This window comes from Sinocyclocheilus anshuiensis, unplaced genomic scaffold (genome assembly GCF_001515605.1).
Source record: "Sinocyclocheilus anshuiensis isolate Anshui unplaced genomic scaffold, SAMN03320099.WGS_v1.1 scaffold869, whole genome shotgun sequence".
Classification (NCBI taxonomy): Eukaryota; Metazoa; Chordata; class Actinopteri; order Cypriniformes; family Cyprinidae; genus Sinocyclocheilus; species Sinocyclocheilus anshuiensis.
In genome coordinates, this window is record NW_015558630.1 from 672,616 (window position 1) to 692,242 (window position 19,627).

A 19,627-nucleotide genomic window follows, 5' to 3' on the forward strand; every position below is an offset into this window, starting at 1 on the left:
ATACTTTTTTATGTATTCTTTAAAATGAAATTTGATATATTCTTTAAAAAATGTTTTATTTAAAGGATTTTTGATTGTTACTAATTTCTAACTAGCTGTCTCATAGCCTGGGTATCCAGTATACCACTGGATCGTGACCCAAGCACAAAGAAAAAGTCCAGTGCTGTTTATAGCAAGGCTGACCGGAGTTCTTAACCCTGCTGTCAGAATTGTAGTGGTGGAGGCTGCATTGCTTCATGAGGGGGTTGGTAGATGTGATTGAGATCCATTAAGCATGATTACATTATAGATATAAATCCACGGCTGAACACAGCTTTGTACTTGTATGGAGATCCATTACAGCATTTATTCAAAGCTCTTGTTCAATTTGTACCTTTCTTTGCCTCTGATGTATCCAATAAGGGAATCTGGAAGAAAAAAGAATGAAGCCGTGGTAGTAATAAACTGAGATGTGGTGGAAATCGGACAGTTTTAATGAGGTCTCAGATTCTGGTGAAAAGAGAAATGGTGGTGATCCTCTGGGGTTCATGGGTGAAAGAATTAACACAGCTTGTCACTCTGTCCCAGCCATCCTCTCGTTACCAGGGTAACGGACGCCCATGTGCCTGGAAGTAACCGTGGTGACACAGTTGTTGCTGCAGCCTGACTGAAGCTCTCCTCGTGGGCAGCAGCCCAGCCAGAGCTGAAACGAGCAGGAATTGGAGTTTCTATCTCCACAGAACAGTGATAATCTACCCTAATGACCTCTGTGGGGAAAATATATGCAGCCTCTGACACTATCGAGTCTTTGTTTTTGCTTTAATGAGCTCTCAGCTACTAGGTAGAACATTCATGGTAATCTGCTTATTGGGCGCTGTGAGAGAAAACAGTTTTAGAATATCATATCTTAAATCCAGCTTTATGTGCTTAAATTAGAACAGGACAATTTAGATACTACTGAAATGGCAGAATTAATTAAGGGTACTTACTTGATGACCGTATTTTTGTTCTAGTAAATAGCCTTGTTAGGATTCAAACAGTATGGCTTAGGAGGGGGGGAAAGGAGCATTCGAGACTAAATGTAACGATTCTACTGACTTAACTAAATTTTTCAGGAGCATGATAGTAGATCAGTTGTTTTCAAAATACTAGCCTTTCCAAGAGTGTTTTTCTTTACAAGTAGTAGCAGTGTAGCATGACCACAAAGCTACATTGCTGTTTTCAGTGTCGCATTGTAATTTGCATGTGGTTTTACTGCCGAGCAAGTTAGGTCAGTAATCAGACGCGCTCTCATATGTGGCACTGGAAAATCTGATTCATTCCAGTAAATCGGTTCATTTGGAGAGTTCATGTAAATGAACTGATTAAAAAAAATGTTCACAGATTTAAGAATCTGCATAGTATTTTAGGTCTTCTATTTATAAAGGAATTATAATATTTGGTTAAATGTTGCTTTTCATGGCTATGTTTTCAACTGTTTAGTTAATTTTTATATTTCATTTATATTTAGTTTGAATTTAAGTTTGATGCTGTCATCATTTTGAGATTTTTTTATTCATTAAAAAATTATATTTACCTGCCAATAATTATAATCTAATTAAATTACATGTGTAAATATTATTTATTGTGTAATATTTATATGAATCTAAATATTTTTATAATGCATCTTATAAAATATAATATCTTATATTTTTAAATATTTATTTTTTATATTTTATATGATAAATTATAATACACATTATAAATATTAAGTAAAAAATGAAGAAAAATGCATGCCTTATACATACATATACATATACATATATATATATATAATGTAAAATACATAATCTATAAAAATACATTACACATACACAGAAAAAATACACATTTTGTTTTTTGTATATAGTGTTTTTAAATATGTAAATACATTCTTCACAACTTTTATTTTAGAAATTTTAAATGGCTAATTAGTCTCATTTAGAATTTCTTTTTGTCAGTAACGTGACTGTACTGTGACTACTTTAGGTTGACAAGCTATAGTTTCAAAGTAGCTTCCACAGCACTGGAAAGGGGATTCTATTCAGCCAGAACTTCATTAATATACCAGATGTGTTCAGATACAGTTTAAGATATTGTCTGCTCTCACCTCTTTCACAGAAGGTAAAATGGAGCCTTGCTCTGGGGCGGATAAGAGAGACAGTGATAAGATAAGACAGTGTCTTGAGCTACATATTTTCAAAGTTGTCTAGTCTGTGTCTCAAGACATGTTTTTGAAATATTTTTAACTGGCACGAGATTGTCAAACATTCACCCAAATATTGTTAAACAAACCTGAACTTGTATTAAACCTGGAACATTCCTGGTCAAGAATGAAAGAAAAGTTATGCTCAGACCAGCATTTCATAATGAAATTTGTTTTTTTGGCTTTGAATAAGTACACTTGGGTAGATTAATCAAAAGAGTGGTTATAAATCATTACTGCAAGTACTAACCCACGATAACCGCGCTAAGCTGTGGAAACTCTTGCTCAATACTTTGCTTTGGGCATAACAATACTGTGAGCAGAGAGCTGCACAGACCAGCTGTAATTAAAAGCTGTAGTTTCAGATGGGATGAAAAGACTCGCTGCAACTTTTGTAATGTTTTTTCATGCCAAGATTAAAGGCCTTTGATTATTTCTTGTGTAATTGGGGCTATTTGAACGCCGAGTGGTTGTTTTGTGTCTGCTTAGTCGAGGCTTTGAGTTGGACGTGGTTTTCGCTCTGAGCCGTATGAAATCTCTACCTGCCACTTCTCTGTTGTGGAGTGATAAGAGAACTGCTCTAAAAACAGGCTGAGTGCAGCTATTTACTGCCACTGCAGCAGAGAGAATGTGATCTTTCACCTCTCCTTCATTCCTCGAGTATTGACAGCACATGACTTTTTTTGTTCGAGCCGAGAGCAGAAGTCTGGATTTGTTTTCATAGCGTCGAACATGTGGATTACCTGCTTCAGGAAAAGGCCAGGAGTCCTCCAGCTAAGTCGTCTTCTGTTTGTTTTTCTCATGTAAATGACATTTCTTGTCTCTGTTTTCATTGAAACATGTCTCTGCAGCTCATAGGAGCTCACGGGCCTGCGTCCAATCAGACGCACCGGGGGGCGGGGCTTCTCCAGTCAGGTTAGTAGGGCATTGCATGTGATTCCACAGGAGGAGGAGGGGTTTCCAGAGGTCACACCCTTTGAGAGAATTCTTACAGGTAAACACTCCAGGCAGATGAGTCAAGGCTTGCCGGGACTTTGACGTAGGCTGTGGAGTGTTTATGCCCTCAAAAGAGAGCTATTACGTACTTCGGAGTACCTCGGAAATATGGGTACCGTGATGTGAGATTACATATAAATGTGTTTCTATCTAAAGGGAAGGAAAATGTTTGTCACAAGAGCTGAGAGAAGCCTACGCCAAGCTTATGAATGAAATCTCAGAGCAGGTACAGAGTTTATTTTTACTTTCTCAAAGGCCCATTTATGTGTCAGGTTGATATATTAAGTGTGATGGGAGTAAGGAAATATGAGTCTCGTGGGATGGATGGCAATGGTTTTGATGTAAAGCTGAAGTTCTTGTCAGAGTATCCTTAAATATGGTTATTTATTGCAGTGTAGTCTTTTTTTCTGTTTTTTAACACTTTTACCCTCAAGCAGCAAAACAAACTCTTCTAGGAAACTGCACTCATTTAAACCCCATTGTCTAGTTCATAATCAGGTTGGCATGAAAACAGAAGACGATTGGGGAGCTTTTGACTTAATCCAATATGCAGGCACTTAGCAACTCCATAACAACGGGCTAAAAACACTCAGAACACCTTAGCAACATCCTGGCAACCACTCAAGAATTTTGAACGAGTTGCATTTTCTTCTGACATCGTAAAAATCTAGTTTAGTCTAATTTGAATCATTTGTTGAGAATGTGGCATATTAGAAGTCGAGTTGCACATAAAGTTGACTTTTTCTTGTTTTTGTGGCTGAGTGACTCAGTGAGCGATTTATTACCAGCATGAATAGACTCATTACTTGTTCTTCACCCACTTTAAATGAGTTTTGTGCTTGTTTTAACGCAGCTCTCCCAATCAAGCGAGCAAAACAGTGACAGTTTGGCAGTCGCCCGGCTTGTAATATCAGAACGGTCCGCATCTGCGTGTTGAATACAAGATCTCTCTTGGCACTCGTGTATGTGGTTAATAGTCAGATGTTAAGATGGGTGATGAGGGAACAAAGTGCTGTTCTTTGTCATTGTGCTGTCTTTGTTATGTCACTCATACTGGGATGTAAATGAACAAAGCTGATTATAGAATATTGTTATGCATTTTAACACATGGCAGACACGGCGGACGTTAATTTATTCAAGCCCCAACGGCCGGTCGCTTGCATATGCAGATGTACTGTATATGACTATATTAAACACAAATTGCATGTATGCATGCATTTAATCACTGATTTGTGATGAGGCTGCCAAACAAATGTTGATTTAGACAGGCAGATGGTATTTGGGCTCTGATCAGAGGATCGTGCCTAATTATCTGTAGCTTTAACCCACCCTCTGTGATCTGGCTTTCTGCTGTCATCTGGACGCACGACTGGAGCACATTATTTGCAGCTATTTGCCAGTGAAACACGATCCCGCAGAAACAAACCTGAACCTGGACATCGAGGATAATGTGCCATTCACAACAATAACTCATGTGGGAACCAGTGTACATGCTTTTCTTTTATTTTGGGCCCAGCCATTGTTCCATTTTAGTGCAGATGGCCTTAACGGCCAGTGTGAAAGTTTAAATTTTTGAGGCTATTCTAAGAGCAAAGTGTTATAAATTTGCTTCCCATGTTTCAGTTCATGTTCAAATGTCACGTAGCTGTTGCTGCATAGTGCAAGAGTTTCAAAGTCACCCTCAAAGAAAAGCTCTCACATTTTGAGCTAAATTAATTTGCAAAATTCTGTGTATGAAAATGTTAACATGACAGCTAATTTGAAGCAAATTTGATCTAAAATAAACCAGGATGGAAGCAAAAAGGGAATTCATATCATCACACTTCCTTGTCATGTGATACTCAGAAGTATTTAGCAAAAACTTTCTTTGAAGTCGAAAATAATGGTCAAGAATGATGTTTCGGGTCTCTCGGGACACAATTGGCAGTTGCCAGCAAATTAGGCCTAAACAGAGCCCTGTGTTGTCATGGCAACAGTGCAATTAAATTACTTTACTGTCAGCTGTAATATAATTTTCCTGTGCAGCGGCTCACGGGACTGGCGCGCCCCATCGGAGGCTGAGTGAGATGAGCGCTCCTCATTGGAAAGATGCAGTACATTGATTTTTCATGAATGATTTTAGTGTCCGCGTTGCATTTCAATGTGTGGATGGCTGGATTGAACAAGAGGCGATTTCGTTCCACTTCAAGATGCTGCTCTCTCCACAGCGCTCAAGTATAATCTTTAAGTATTTGTCTTTTTCTGAATGACAAACAGTGTAAAGTAGAGGTCTCGTTGTTTTAAAAAAAACAATCTGCCTTTTGAAGAAGGGTAGCAGAGTTTGGTTTTTATATGTTTTCATAGAATTATTTTTGCCAGTATCATGTTTAAATGTTTGATGGTGACTTTCTAGTAATTGCTTTTGCAGATGGACCGGGTGTGTAGAGCGAGAGAGCGAGACAGTAGAGACAGCGCCACACAAATTGATCTTTGTGACAGATCACGGGGAAGGTCGCAGTCTGTTTTTCTGGTGTCATGTTCGGAGTATTTGATTCAGTGATTGACATGCCCCTATAATATCTTTCCCCTCTGTCACACCCACTTCTTTATGGGTTATTGTATTGAAATAGATAGTCAGCAATTTTTAGATTAGTAATACTACGGCTGTCATTTTATTTTAAAACTCGGGGAGAGTCACAAATGAGCTGGCTGTGGTGACATCTTAAAATGGGGAAGATTTAGATTAATATGCATAAATATTTAATCAGATTTTTATTCTTTTACTGTTTTGATAAATGTCCAATGTATATCTGTATAAGCTCATTTAAAACCAAAGTTATCATCATTTAGAATCAAAATGTCAAAAAACATTTTCGACAGCACTTTCAATAGCATTCTGCTAATCATTCTGCATTAATTCAAGTGCTCCAATGAACTTGTGACATTTAATTTGTTTCCTTCATTTGTACATCTGCCAATGTCATTCCTGGGATTTTGTGGGTCAGTGGATAAAGGTATAGATCAGCAATTAAATATTAAGTATCATTTGTTGGTTTAATGGTAACGTTTATGGGTTTTAATCCACAGTAATGTATTTTTTTTGTAATGTTACTAGAATAGGTAGTGAGGAGTGTGTGTGTACTGCATTTATATGTATTATTACAATTTAAAAAATGTTTTCTATTATAATATATTTTAAACATATATATTATTTTAAAATAATTTATTCCAGTGATTCAAAGCTGAATTTTCAGCAGCCATTACTTCAGTCTGCAGTGTCACATGATCCTTCAGAAATCATTCTAATATGCTGATTTGCTGTTTAAGAAATATTTCTTATTATCATCAATGTTGAAAATGGTTGTGCTGCTTGTTTTTGTGAAAACTTGATGCATTTTTTTCAGGATTGTTTGAATTGAAAGTTCAAAAGAACAGAAATCTAAATCTTTTGTAACATTATACATGTCTTATTTGATCATTATATCACATTTGTGACATTATATGTATTGACGTCTGTATTTTTATCTGTGTATGGCAACTATAAAAAGAGCATTTGAAAGCACATAAAACAGACAGAGCAGATCATTTGTAGATGACCTTGAGTGTTATATTCCATTTACTTGAAATATTTCACACTACAGCAAGGCATCTTCAGTTGCTCGATAGCTGTTCCATCATCTCCGAGAGCAGGCTTGCACGGCACGTGCATTCATGCTGTTGACAGAGTAGGATGGTTCTCATAGTCTCGTTCTTTTGTGCTCTCAGAGAATGTTTTATCTCTTGGATGGAAAAAAGGGCTTCCTGCAGTGATCTGAACATCAAGTGATCTTAGTCATCCTTCAAGACTGTAAACTTCTACAATAGTGGATTTGGATTGAGAAATATTTCAAAATATGTGTGAAGTAGTCACGCTCGATAGCTGTTCCATCATCTCCGAGAGCAGGCTTGCGTGCCGTGCATTCATGCTGTTGACAGAGTAGGATGGTTCTCATAGTCTCGTTCTTTTGTGCTCTCAGAGAATGTTTTATCTCTTGGATGGAAAAAAGGGCTTCCTGCAGTGATCTGAACATCAAGTGATCTTAGTCATCCTTCAAGACTGTAAACTTCTACAATAGTGGATTTGGATTGAGAAATATTTCAAAATATGTGTGAAGTAGTCACTGGCATTGTCCCAAATGGCGCTCTTAATATGTTTTATTTTCACCTTTGACCTTCTGTGATTGTGATCATGTTCTCTTTTGTGTTTTCCATAGGAGCCTTGGTCTAAATGGGTCCAGTTATGCCTCCCAGTAAGAAGCCGGAAAGTTCTGGGGTCAGCGTCGCGAGCGGCCTGAGCCAGTTCTATCAGGCGAGCTCCATCACGCGCGCCCTGCAGGAGGCCGAGGAGATGGACCTGGCTCTTCCCACCATCAAATTGGAGAAGGGCAGCATGGAGGACGAGGAACTCACCAACCTCAACTGGCTCCACGAGAGCAAGAACCTGCTCAACAGCTTCGGCGACCCCGTGCTGAGGAGCGTCAGCCCCGTCCAGGACTTGGACGATGACACCCCACCCTCCCCGGCCCACTCGGACCTCCCTTACGACGCCAAGCAGAACCCGAACTGCAAACCCCCTTATTCGTTCAGCTGCCTCATCTTCATGGCTATAGAAGATGCCCCCTCCAAGAGACTGCCAGTTAAAGACATATACAACTGGATCCTGGAACACTTCCCTTATTTTGCTAACGCCCCCACGGGGTGGAAGAACTCGGTCAGGCACAATCTGTCCCTCAATAAGTGTTTTAAGAAAGTGGACAAGGACAGGAGTCAGGTAAGGATGCCAAAAAGTGCTGACCTTAATTTACTCTAGTTTTCACTTAATTTTTCCACTTTTTATTTGACTTTACTTTTTTTTAGTATTACCAAACATTTGCTTAAAAATTTTCAGTAGCCTGATTCTGAAAGAATAGCTATTAGAAACAGGCTAAAAACAAAATGTTTGTAGTTTGTATTCTGTAGTCACATTTTTTTTTGCATATAGCATTAAAAGCCTTATAGCTATGCAAGACAAGGCAATAATAAATGCACTTACCTAAAGTCCTTTGTCAGGTGCTGCTGGGAATTCCAATTCATTTGCAGTGAATCAGTCTGTTCGGATCAGCAATTAACCGATTCATACAATTTTTACAATTGTTAAAAAATATATTATAAAATTATTTATATATATATATATTTATATAATAAATATTATTATTATTATTTTTTTTTTTTACAGTGTTGAGTGCCTAGAAAAGCGCTATATAAATGTAATGAATTTATTATTTTTTTTTATTTATTTATTTTTTATTATTTATCTTAATTTGATGTGAGTGCATAAAATGTTTGTTCTTTTATTGTCAGATGACAGATATTTACTCAAATCACTCGGAAAATGCCAAAGTTTAATATTTAGGCTTAGGGGTTAGTTCAAATTCTCAAGTCTTAGCAAACAACACTAATATTACAGTAAATGTTGGCAAAGCTTCAACCACTTAGTGTTGTCTCTTAAGTTTCCAGATTTGTTTATTTCCCTTTTTAGAAGAAAAAAAAAAGTTTCTGTTAGGTCACAAAGTCATGATTAGCCGTATGCCTGTTCATTTGGTATTTGATTAAATTTTTCTAGCCTCATTGGCCTACTTAATGAATGAGATGACTATTTTAAGTCTGTTTTAATTTCAGATTCATTGTGGATTTGCTATGCAATCATGCATCACTCTACATAATGAGACAGTAAGGGGCAAATTAAACCAGGAAAATAAGAGTCTGAATAAACAAACATTTGATAGATGCGCAATCCCCAGGGGTTTACAGAGGAATAATTAATTTTGGCCAAGAGGAGAATCAAATTAAGAGATCCAGACCTCAAGAAAATGTTGTTTTTGCTTTTTACAGATTGAGAATGAGTTGCTCCTGCTGCTAGCGTCATTTGCACATGCAGTCTGCACTGTTTTAGCACCAGATTCGCAAAGGAATTATGCAAATCGGTTAACTGTGCAAATACGGCAACAAAATTAGTGTTGCATGGGGCAGTTGCACCCTGTTCACGTAAATGTGCCTAGACAATGGCTTAAAGACAGCAAAAGGTACAATTTTCACACAGGGGTCTTAAAATTACTGCTTCAATAATCACGAGGAAATGTGCACAAATAAAGCCTTTTTAAATAAATCTCTTTACCACCAGCTTCTCTGGCCAGTAATAGTGTATCTTAAAATTGTATCAAGCAAGTAGTACTAACGTTTACGAATCCAGCACATCCTATAATAACCCTTATTTGCATAAAGAACAAGGTGTATTTGCTCAGTTAATTTGTAAAAAATAAAAGAATATAATTAAAACAATTTAATAATAATATTTTAATATTACTATTCCAATAATTATTTAATAATTAAAAATATTTAATCTATAAAAAATTTTTTCCTGTAGGTACTAGCAACACAAAGGTCATAAGTTCAGTTCTCAGGGAATGAAAATACTGATAATAAAAACTGCTTTTTGATAAATGTTTGTATTCATATTTAATGCATCTGGCAGGTGCTTTTATCCTAAGCAACATGCATTGCATTCAAGGTGAATTTGATCAGTTAACGCATTCCCTGGGAATCAAACTCATGACCTTGGTATTGCCGCTTATGTGAAATTAGACGCAGGGTTTTGCACTGAAATTCAGTGCACTAGAGTGGTGCAACTCTTTATTGATGTTTCTGTAATGCACGGTGACTCTGCAGTGACTGGTGAAGAGTGAGTGCTCTAGAAATGGCACCCTGTCATTTGTTTCCATGGCACTGTTATGAACACAGGATCTGAACTTGGCACCTGAGTAGTGGTTATATGGGTGGATCTCCAAAGCTCTTGTGTCACTTACAAAGACTGTTTCACATACAGGCACATGTATTGGTGTTTATACATTGAGGGAGCTTTGATGATTAATGTGACTGTTCCCCTGTTGATGACATCTCCATAGCAACAGGACGAAGTTACACAAGAGTTGCAGTTGAACAGGTAACAGTGGAGTGGTTTATGAAGAAATACAGGATGGAAGAGCACACGTTGGCATTTCCAGCGGGTAGCATTTTTTTGTACTCTCAGCACTGTAATAGTGATGTTCTGGGTGTTTGCCTGGACATTTGATTGAGTTCACAAGTTTAATTATTTAAAGAGCAATGTGTCAGATCTATATATCACTCTCTGTTTGTTTTTCTCTGATCCCCGCTCTCCAATCCCCATCTATATCTTTGAGGGGTTACGGCGATAATGCTGATCCGTGTGACATGATTTATCCATTGCTCTGAAAGCCAGGTTGATGTAAGATAAAGCCGGCCTGCTCGCTGACATGTTCCCTGGCCAGCTGTTGTGTTCCCTGTGGACAGATGTTGGTTGCGAGGGAAGCCACGGGAGATTTGCACGCAAACCTACTTTTGACGTCACCAGCTCACCCAACTTTCGGAGACTACACCGTGTTACCAAGGGTTACGCGACCGTCCCCCAGGGATCTTGATGCTACCGATCAATAGCGGACACGGAGCTGAGCTCTGACTTCTAGGATGTCAGCACCTTCTGGAATCTGAATCTTGCACTTAATGAGAGCAGAATGGAGATTTAACTGTAAAACTTAATGTCTTCTTCTTATTGACATCTAAGCAAATGTTTTGGTGGCAAAGATAAGGCTGGTCTTGATGATAAGACCATTTCATAAAACTTTGGGGAGCACTATGAATCTTTCAACACACTTTTTTTATGGTTATTGTAGGTTTTGATGATAGAGAAAACGAAAGAACATTCTGTGCTCTGTCATTACTTGATTCATGACTCACTGACCAGTCATTTAAATTTACATGAAAACGTTCACTGGGTGGTTTTTATGCCGTTTTATATTTGCTCTAATGGTTGTAAGAAACCATTATTAGCACCTTACATCCTGCAAAAGGAATGCATGTTTAAAGGATTAGTTCTTCCAAAACATGAAAAATTCCTCATCGTTTACTCACCATAATGTTTCGTTCTTCTGTGGAAAACAAAAAGGAGAAATTTGGAAGAGTTGTACAGATCGCTATGAAGATTTCAAGTTCAGAAGTATCATAAAAAAGTATTGTGAACTATATCTCAAGTCCTCTAAGTGATATGATAACTGAACTGTATATTTCATGACTTAAAGGGGAGCACGCAAGACATACTGTATGTGTATGTGTGTGTGCAATACTTCAGAGTCTGATCACCTTATTTTATTACAGAACTGCAAGAAAATTAGCCAAAGCGTAACATATTAATTACGACTAAAATCTGTTTTGGAAGTATTTGTGTTTTAAATAAATGTTGTTGTTTTGAACTTTCTATTCAGAATCCAGAAAAAAATTTATGACATTTTCCACAAAAATATTAAGCATCACAACTGTTTCCAACATTGCTATTAAAAATAAATGACTACTGAAAATTCAGTTTGTCATCACATAAATAAATTACATTTTAATTACATTTTAATTCTTCAAAAGTTATCTTTTTTGTGTTCTATGACAGATTAGAAATCAAGCAGAACAACTCGAGTGTGCGTAAACAATGACAGAAATGTAATTTTGTGATCAAAAACACAACCTAGCAGAATTGTGCTGGCACTTAGGATCCGTGTTGGACTACCACTTTTAACAAGACTAACGCTGAACAGATGAAAGGATAATTGCAGCTAATGTTGTCATTTGAGCTGTACAATTGAGCAATTTTAGAGATTGCTTGACTTGTCTGTTAGTCAGTTACTGATATAGCCCCATAAGTGCTTCATCATTAGGTCTTTTCACCGACGGAGCAGTGTGTCTGAATCTGTGTTGAATACAAGTCTGTCAGGGTGAGAAGTGTTGTTAAATGAGATAATCTCTGTGTTAGAAATCTTTACCCTCTGATTATGGAAATCAGCATCTTTTGTCAATTGTCTGTGCTTAAAGAACCTCTTGGCAGAGCTTCAGGTGCCTAAAACGCAAGTGAACCTCAGCAGTTCAGTCCTCATGTCTGGCTGTCTGTTTGTCTCCCTCCACAATTAATAACAGCTTATAGGGGTGCACTGCCTTTTTTCCCCGATGTCTGTTGCTCATATTTAAGGTTTTGGTTATTTTTGGACAAACGAATTCAACTTTGGTGCATAGCTTGTCCTGCACCGTTAGCACTATGGACATTAATTACATCTCAAATTGCTTAAAACGACAACATTGTAGAGATTTGGGTGTGAACCTAGAAACCACAATGATCTAGAAACCACCCAGAACACCCTGGCAACTGCGCAAGTCACATGGCATTGTGGCAGAGATTTTTGCACTTTTTCACCACTCACATATACACTCAATGGCTTAATCCTTCATGGCTCCACCCACTTATTAATCTCATTTGCATATTGTTTCAATGTTACAGAGGCACATTATGCAGTTTCTGTAATAGGATCCTTTTGATAGTTAATAGGCAATAGGTCGAAATAAACTACACTGCTATATTAACCGCAGTCACATAAAAGCTCACTTCGTTTAAAATATGATGGCATGTGTGAGTCTGTTGACTTCCTGCACAAGGTTGAGTCACCGATTTGATTCCAAGGCTTGGTCTCCTCACGCCTTGTGGCCGTATGCTGCACCCGTGGGGGACACCATATTGCTTGCGTATGATCTCGGCGTGCGGTGACTGTGTCAGAATAAACATGGTGCGTGAACGCCAAGAGAGACGGTTCGCTCGAGAATGTGCGATTTTTGTGGAACTACATCTCAGCAGGGCTTGATCTGGCCACCCTTCGTCACTGGTGATCATGTACAGCATATACACTCATAAGATGGTATGAATGCACACGCACGCTTTCATACACACACACCCACACACACTCTGTCCTGGGTACTGTTCTGGCACAGACTGCACTGTGGGAACAGAACTTGTCTCAGTTTATCATGTCATCAGCTTTTACTTTTGTATCTGCTTTACTCTGGATGGCTTGAGGCTCTGCAAAGGAATCCTCTTTAATTAGGATTACACAAGTCATTAGCAGTTTTTTATGTGCTCTTTTCTCCCCTGCCTCAGTATTGGGACCGATTTTGGCGTTAAACTAAATTATTGATCGTGGTTGTCTCAATGGCATTGCTCAGTTTAGCTTCTTTTGGTGAACCAAGCCACTTATTTTGGACTTATTTTGTTAGGTCACTTGTTTTTCTGGAAAGATTTGGCAACACTGTCTTAAAATCCAAATCACAAAGGGCATTTACAGAAAACTTATGCTGGAAATCCATTTATTTTCTGTTGCAAGGATGTAGAGGAAAAACAAGAGTTTGCAGACATTTGTTAGGAGTGCAGACTAGAAGAGAAATGAAAGTAAGAAATATTGAAAGTATAGAGATTGATTTAAAAACATTTTTTTAATTATATATAGTGAGAGGAGAAAAAAATAAGATATTTTTATAAAATAATTTTAATTTAATTTAGAATAATTTAATAATCTATAACTATATTTTTGTAGCTTTATAAAAAAATGTCATTTTTAGTTTATGGTTTTATTTAAAAAAAGATTGTCAAATCATATATATGTATTATTTAATAATAATTATGATTAATATAAATAATGGGAATATATTAGTAACATTAATAATAATAATAATAATAATAATAATAATAATAACAACTTTTTGTAGTTTGATAATATTTAATTGTTGAGTTTATGGTTTTACTTAAAAAATTGGAAAATTGTATCCTGATTATTTCTAGAGACTAGAGTATTTTAATGTCCATATATTGTACTTTTTTATTACATAATAATGATAATAATAATAATAATGTTATTATTATTTATCATTGAAATTAATTTTTCTACCAAGTAATATAGTCCATTAGATGTATGGTTGGCTGTTTATGTTTACCTTGCAATTTATCAGCTTTGATGCATAATTGATGCATAATTGAATGGGTGTGTTCTCACAGGTATATTAATTTTCAGATTGAATGCCACTGTTAAAACCAAGGTATTGTGAAACAGTATATATCAGCTATTTTACAATTGATTGGATTTGACTGTGACATCTAATCAGAATTCAGAGTTGGGATAATCTTTTCATAACATTGTTTACATTGTTTTTAATTTTTGATGAAAGTAGAGTGGAGCAGCCATTCGTGTTAGTTGTTGGAGGTGTGATGTGTTGCTCGGATGTTCTTCGTGAGACACTGCCTCGGCGGATCTTCATGCTCTACTCAGCCTACAGAATGAGTTGCACACTCTTAGAAAGACTGAAAGGAGAGAGTGAGTGTTGGATGGGGGTGATGTGTTGGAATCATCTCAGTGAATAGATCCAACAACAGCCAAGCTTCCCCCTCCCCAAACGCCCTCATTATGAATGACCTTTCATACCCTTTCTAACGCACTGAGGGCCTCTGAAGGTGAGTAGAGTCATCGGTCCCTTAATGCTCCACTGCAGAACTCTACAATATAGACCTGCTTTAAAAATGCCATTGTGTGCAGAATTCAGCCAATATGAACGGAGGTCATTGTGTCTCCACCAATCACAGAACGAGCTTACCGCTTCTCTGCTCCTTCATGTGATTTAAGCTGCAGAGCCTCAGAAGAGATGACGACTCTGGGGCCGCAGCCATTAGCAGCTGATGACTGCTGGGATTTGGAGACCAAAGCAATGATGTCCTTTTGGACACCTTGATTTATCCATGTCTCAGGACGGTCGATGTCTGCATTTTTATAGATCACCTTACCAAGAGAGCATTAACACAGTCAGTTTAGGAAGTCAGTACACTGTGCTGCTGAAGCGAATTGAAAAAAATTGGTATTTTTGCTTTGAAACATAATATAATGGGCAGTTATCTCAAAACTTGAATTAAAACTTGGAATTTTGGATTAACTTTTTCCCCACAGTTTCTTTTTTCACCTATTTAAAGCTGTGAGCATGAAAGGGAGGACTCTGGACAGTCAGGTTGAGGGGAGGGGTTTCTTCATAATAACAGGTTTTTAATTTTGCTCAGGAACTGATAGGATTAACTTTACTGCTTATAATGGAATATAGCATCTTCAGAGGCCCGTGCTTCTTAGAAAGAATGAAAGATCTCTCTGCCAAGACTATCAAACAGTCTTTATATACTCCACCATTGCCTGTTGCCTAGGAGACCAGTGTAATCCAAGTACTTTCCCCTCTTTTCCCTGGCTCTCCTTTCCCTTTTTCACCCCCTCTCTCTGATTGGAGACTCTATTGGCTGGTGCCATTGAGCTGGCCTTCAGACGGACACAGCAGCTGTCAGGAGATGGAGATAAATCTGTGACAAAGTGCTCTGAAACCTATTGATTTCTCCTGATTACAGAACATTTGGAAAGATGTTCTCCATGGAGCATATATGAATAATCTGATGCTCTCAGGATCACATATCATACCCTTTAAAGACGGATGTGGCCCTGTTCAAAGCTTTATTGTGTCTGCATATACACTTAGTACTCAAATACATAAGCTGAGAATGTAATCACTGCAACTTTAACTCATCAGTAGGTATTTTTTCACTTCCTTGAAATTGTCAGAATGTCATATATGACTTAGTTTAACAATAGTAGATTTTCCTGCAGGGCTTGTGCCATACGATTTGTGATGCTATGGTAATTAGAATTGATTGTCTTTGTTTAATCTCACCTTTTTGCCTGTTCCCAAGAGACAAAAATGCCAAGACACAGTTATTTTTACTGTATATAGATAATATTTGAAGGGGGAAATTGTAGAACATTGTTTTTTTTTTTGATTGGTTTCATTTTTCTGTGTCCCTACAGTAATGATAATATGAATATTATTCATTTTATTTAAATAATTGTATTTATTAATTTTTTTCTTTAACCAGTTGCTATACTTTCCCATTTCATTGCTTCCACCCTGTTCATTTCTTTTAACTCCCCTATTTTTCATTTCCATCAGAGCATCTACTGGACAGACCATTTAAGGATTGAATTTCATGGTGCAATTCATCTTTGTGGTTGGTCCAGGTATGGTTTTAAAACACGCTGATGGAAAGTTGACAGCTTAATTAGGTGGAGAATGTCAGTTTGTGCTAAGAATAAATGCATTCGCTGCTTTCAGAAGAAAATTGAATTTTTTGCTAGGAAAGACCTTTCCCTCTGGAAAATATTACATGGCATGAAACAGTGCTCCATAGACCTACTATTAAATTATTTACTGAAATAGTCATATATAATTATAATATTAATTATAAATAGTAATAATATAATATAGATTATAATTAGTAGTCATTGTAATAGTACTATTTGTAGTGATTTTTGTTAATTACATGTCAATTATTTGATGTTATTATTATTACAGCAATTTATTCTATATATTTATATAACCATTTTTTATTGTTGCTTTTGTATCTCAGATTTTACCGGTCAGGCTCTAAAACATTGAGACATGAGTGTAAATGAATTCTGTGTCCAATAAATGTGCTGTTGTTTATTTTGTTTGCTAAAACACTCCAAGGGTTTGAATTGTTTGACTTGTGCTGGTACAAATCTTTCCACTGAAGCCAAATACTGTGGGTAAAGAGCCGAGTGCTCGCTCTGGGCTTTGCTGCAATCAATAGAGTGTTTTATCGTTTCTTAGCCCTTGTCGGGGGGATCTAGTATTCAAGCTGAAAAAATCTCATAGATATTTTGGCCCCTTCAAAAACACTAAATTAACTCAAGGTGATTAACAGCACTCAGTAGGGACGACTGATTTCAATGGGTTTAGTTAACGAAAATGAACCCTACTGCAAAATCAGTGTTCAGTTTGTTATTTTAGCGAAGTTTGAATACGTGACACACAACCCAGGCCAGTGTGTGTGTGTGTGTGTGTATTACCTCAGGGCACACAGTATGACACTCTCTCAGTTTTCTGAAGGTCATGACTATTGATTTATTGAGAACTAACACAACAGCACATGCTTTGAAGTGCCTGAGTGAAAGGAAATGACTTTCAGTTTACAAAAGCACTGTGATAGTCTGCACTTTGTTCTGTCGCGGTGGTTTGCTGATTGTGTAAATCTCTGACAGTAGAGGGATAACTTGAGCTGAAAAATGGGGCTTAGTAACATGACACTGATTGTAGTCTGTACTAATGAGCTCAAGTAATTTTCCCCTGATATCACTTTCAAAGTGACATTTTGCTGTTTCCTCGGTTTCAGCAGGATCTGGCAAGAGAGCTAATTTATATACCGGCAGCGTTCGCTCACCGTGCTGTTTTTTAAAATGCCGAGTTTGTCTAAGTGGTCTGTAGCATCTGTGCTAGCTGTAGTTTGCATTTCTTGGGTTTTTATGCATTTTTTTCTGCCCATTTCACTTTAATGAACTGGAAAATGTGGAGGTCAAGGGGATGCAGGTGGTCAGGTTCTCATTTTTTCCCTTGTACTGGATGAAACAAACTCAGTCTTATCTTGCAGCCAGAGCAAACCTTAACTCAGAAATTCACAAAATGAACATATATTTCTATTTAAAGTGATTTGCAGCAACGAAGTGACCAGAAGTGTGAACACTCCTTCATATTTCCATTTGCACCCTGAATAATAATTTATGTAAGATTTATATTATTGCCATTTCTGTCCATCATGTTAAATTACATTTTCCCCACTCAGTTTGCATTCTGGAATTGCATAATCTGCAAAGAAAACATGCTCTTTGCACAAGAATCCAACAGAGAGAAATGTCAATGCTGCAATACTGACATAAAATATTATAATATTAATATTTAGTAAATAATTCATATGATTACATATTTATTTAATATATTTAAATATATTAAAATATTAAATATATTCATAACATTTAAATAATATACATGTATTAAATATTTTATAAAATAAAATATTTTGGTGTTTAATAAATATAAATTACTATTGACTAAATAATACATATTCATATTATAAAATGTTATGTCTGAATTATGGTATCAACATTTCTGTCCATCATGTTGGATCTGAAACACAGCTTAAGACCCATTTTCAAGAGAAAGAAAAAGAGAAAAAATGCTACAGTATATTAGTATGCTCAGCTATCCGTCATTGCATATTCATGATTTCTTTCATTTTACTTGATGATCTGATGTTTCAGTATGAAGTAAATTAAAATAACAAACGGAAGCACAGTGCTATAACTGGTGTCTGTAGATACGATCCATACATTAAAATCCACATACCAGATTAATCTGAGCCAAAAGGTAAAAGAAGCAGCACACAAACACCGGTTTTTGCCACAAGACGGTGACAAATGAAAATCTTTGACCGGTTCTGCTAACTGCCCTGGTCTTTATTGTTGTCTCTTGACACGTTTAGCAGCTTTTTTTTTTCTGTCCTGATATATTCCTCTTTCTCCTCCACAGAGTATTGGGAAGGGCTCCCTGTGGTGCATAGACCCAGAATACAGACAGAATCTCATCCAGGCGCTGAAGAAGACGCCTTATCATCCTTATTCCCAGGTGTTCACCACGTCTCCCACCTCTCCTCAGGCATATCAAAGGTAGGCAAGCGGCCCACTGGACACATCGATCCTTAAACCTCACCAAATGTCTCTCTCTCTCTCTCTCTCTCTGTCTCTCTTGCTCCGTGTTGTGCGCTTGTCCCAGTTGGTATCGGTTAGCAGCGGAACCCATGGGTGGCATCGAGCTGAGCGGAGCTATCAGAGCGAGACCCGGCATTGGGTTCCGAGCGGCTCCTTCACTGCTCCATTTCATTTTGATCCAGCTAACAGGTCTGCGTGCTCCCAGCCACTCGACTGTGCAAGACAAAATAATTGCTTTACTGTAAAACTCGAACTGGCATATCATCCTTAACAAAGGATATGGAACAAATGGGCGGCCAGCTCAGAGGCTAGAAAGGATAAATGCAGATGGATGCTTTTAAAGAGATTGAATTAAACCGGACAGCTCTAGTAAGAGAGATCGGCTGGGTTTCAGGTGTTGCTCAAGCATGGCGAGATGATTAAGGAATGAGGCGGAGAAGAGAGCCGCGCTCAGATGTTTTTGGATAGGGTTTAGTCACAACGACCTGCATTTCTCCTTTCAGCAGTACTGCAAGCTGCAAGCACATTGCTGCCTCATCAAGGCAGAAATCTCACAGCTCGACAAACTATTTCTGAATAAGGTTGTTTCTTTAAAAAATATATACTTTTTTCTCCCAAAATGCATGTGTGCTGGAGGTGAAGTTGTGCTGTTTGCCAAACTGCGCCACAGAATGCTGAGTGAAAATCATCACATACCTGATTGAGAGGCTTTTTGAGAGGAATGATAATTGGTGTTATTTTATTCTAAGGTTTCTGATTATATCTGAAAGATTTTTCAAAACATTTGCACCTGGTAAATCAAGTCTTATTGAATAACCACCCTCAGTCAAGTTTAACCAGGTATACTATCAAGTACATACTTTGGATTATTTGGATTAATATATATATATATATATATATATATATATAT

General features: G+C 37.2%; 1 protein-coding gene across 3 annotated transcripts in view; it reads left to right on the plus strand.

The window, feature by feature from the left end:
• Positions 1-19,627, plus strand: part of foxn3 (forkhead box N3) — an 83,624-nt gene that overhangs the window by 20,310 nt on the left and 43,687 nt on the right. For 2 of the 3 annotated variants that reach the window (XM_016476820.1, XM_016476818.1), the window contains 2 exons: positions 7,432-7,988; positions 18,539-18,675. In XM_016476820.1, the coding sequence (XP_016332306.1) occupies positions 7,446-7,988; positions 18,539-18,675 (680 nt within the window). In that variant the 5' untranslated portion in view covers positions 7,432-7,445. Of the gene's footprint in view, positions 1-3,236; positions 3,426-7,431; positions 7,989-18,538; positions 18,676-19,627 lie in introns of those variants that run through there. The other variant, XM_016476819.1, reaches the window with a different exon arrangement.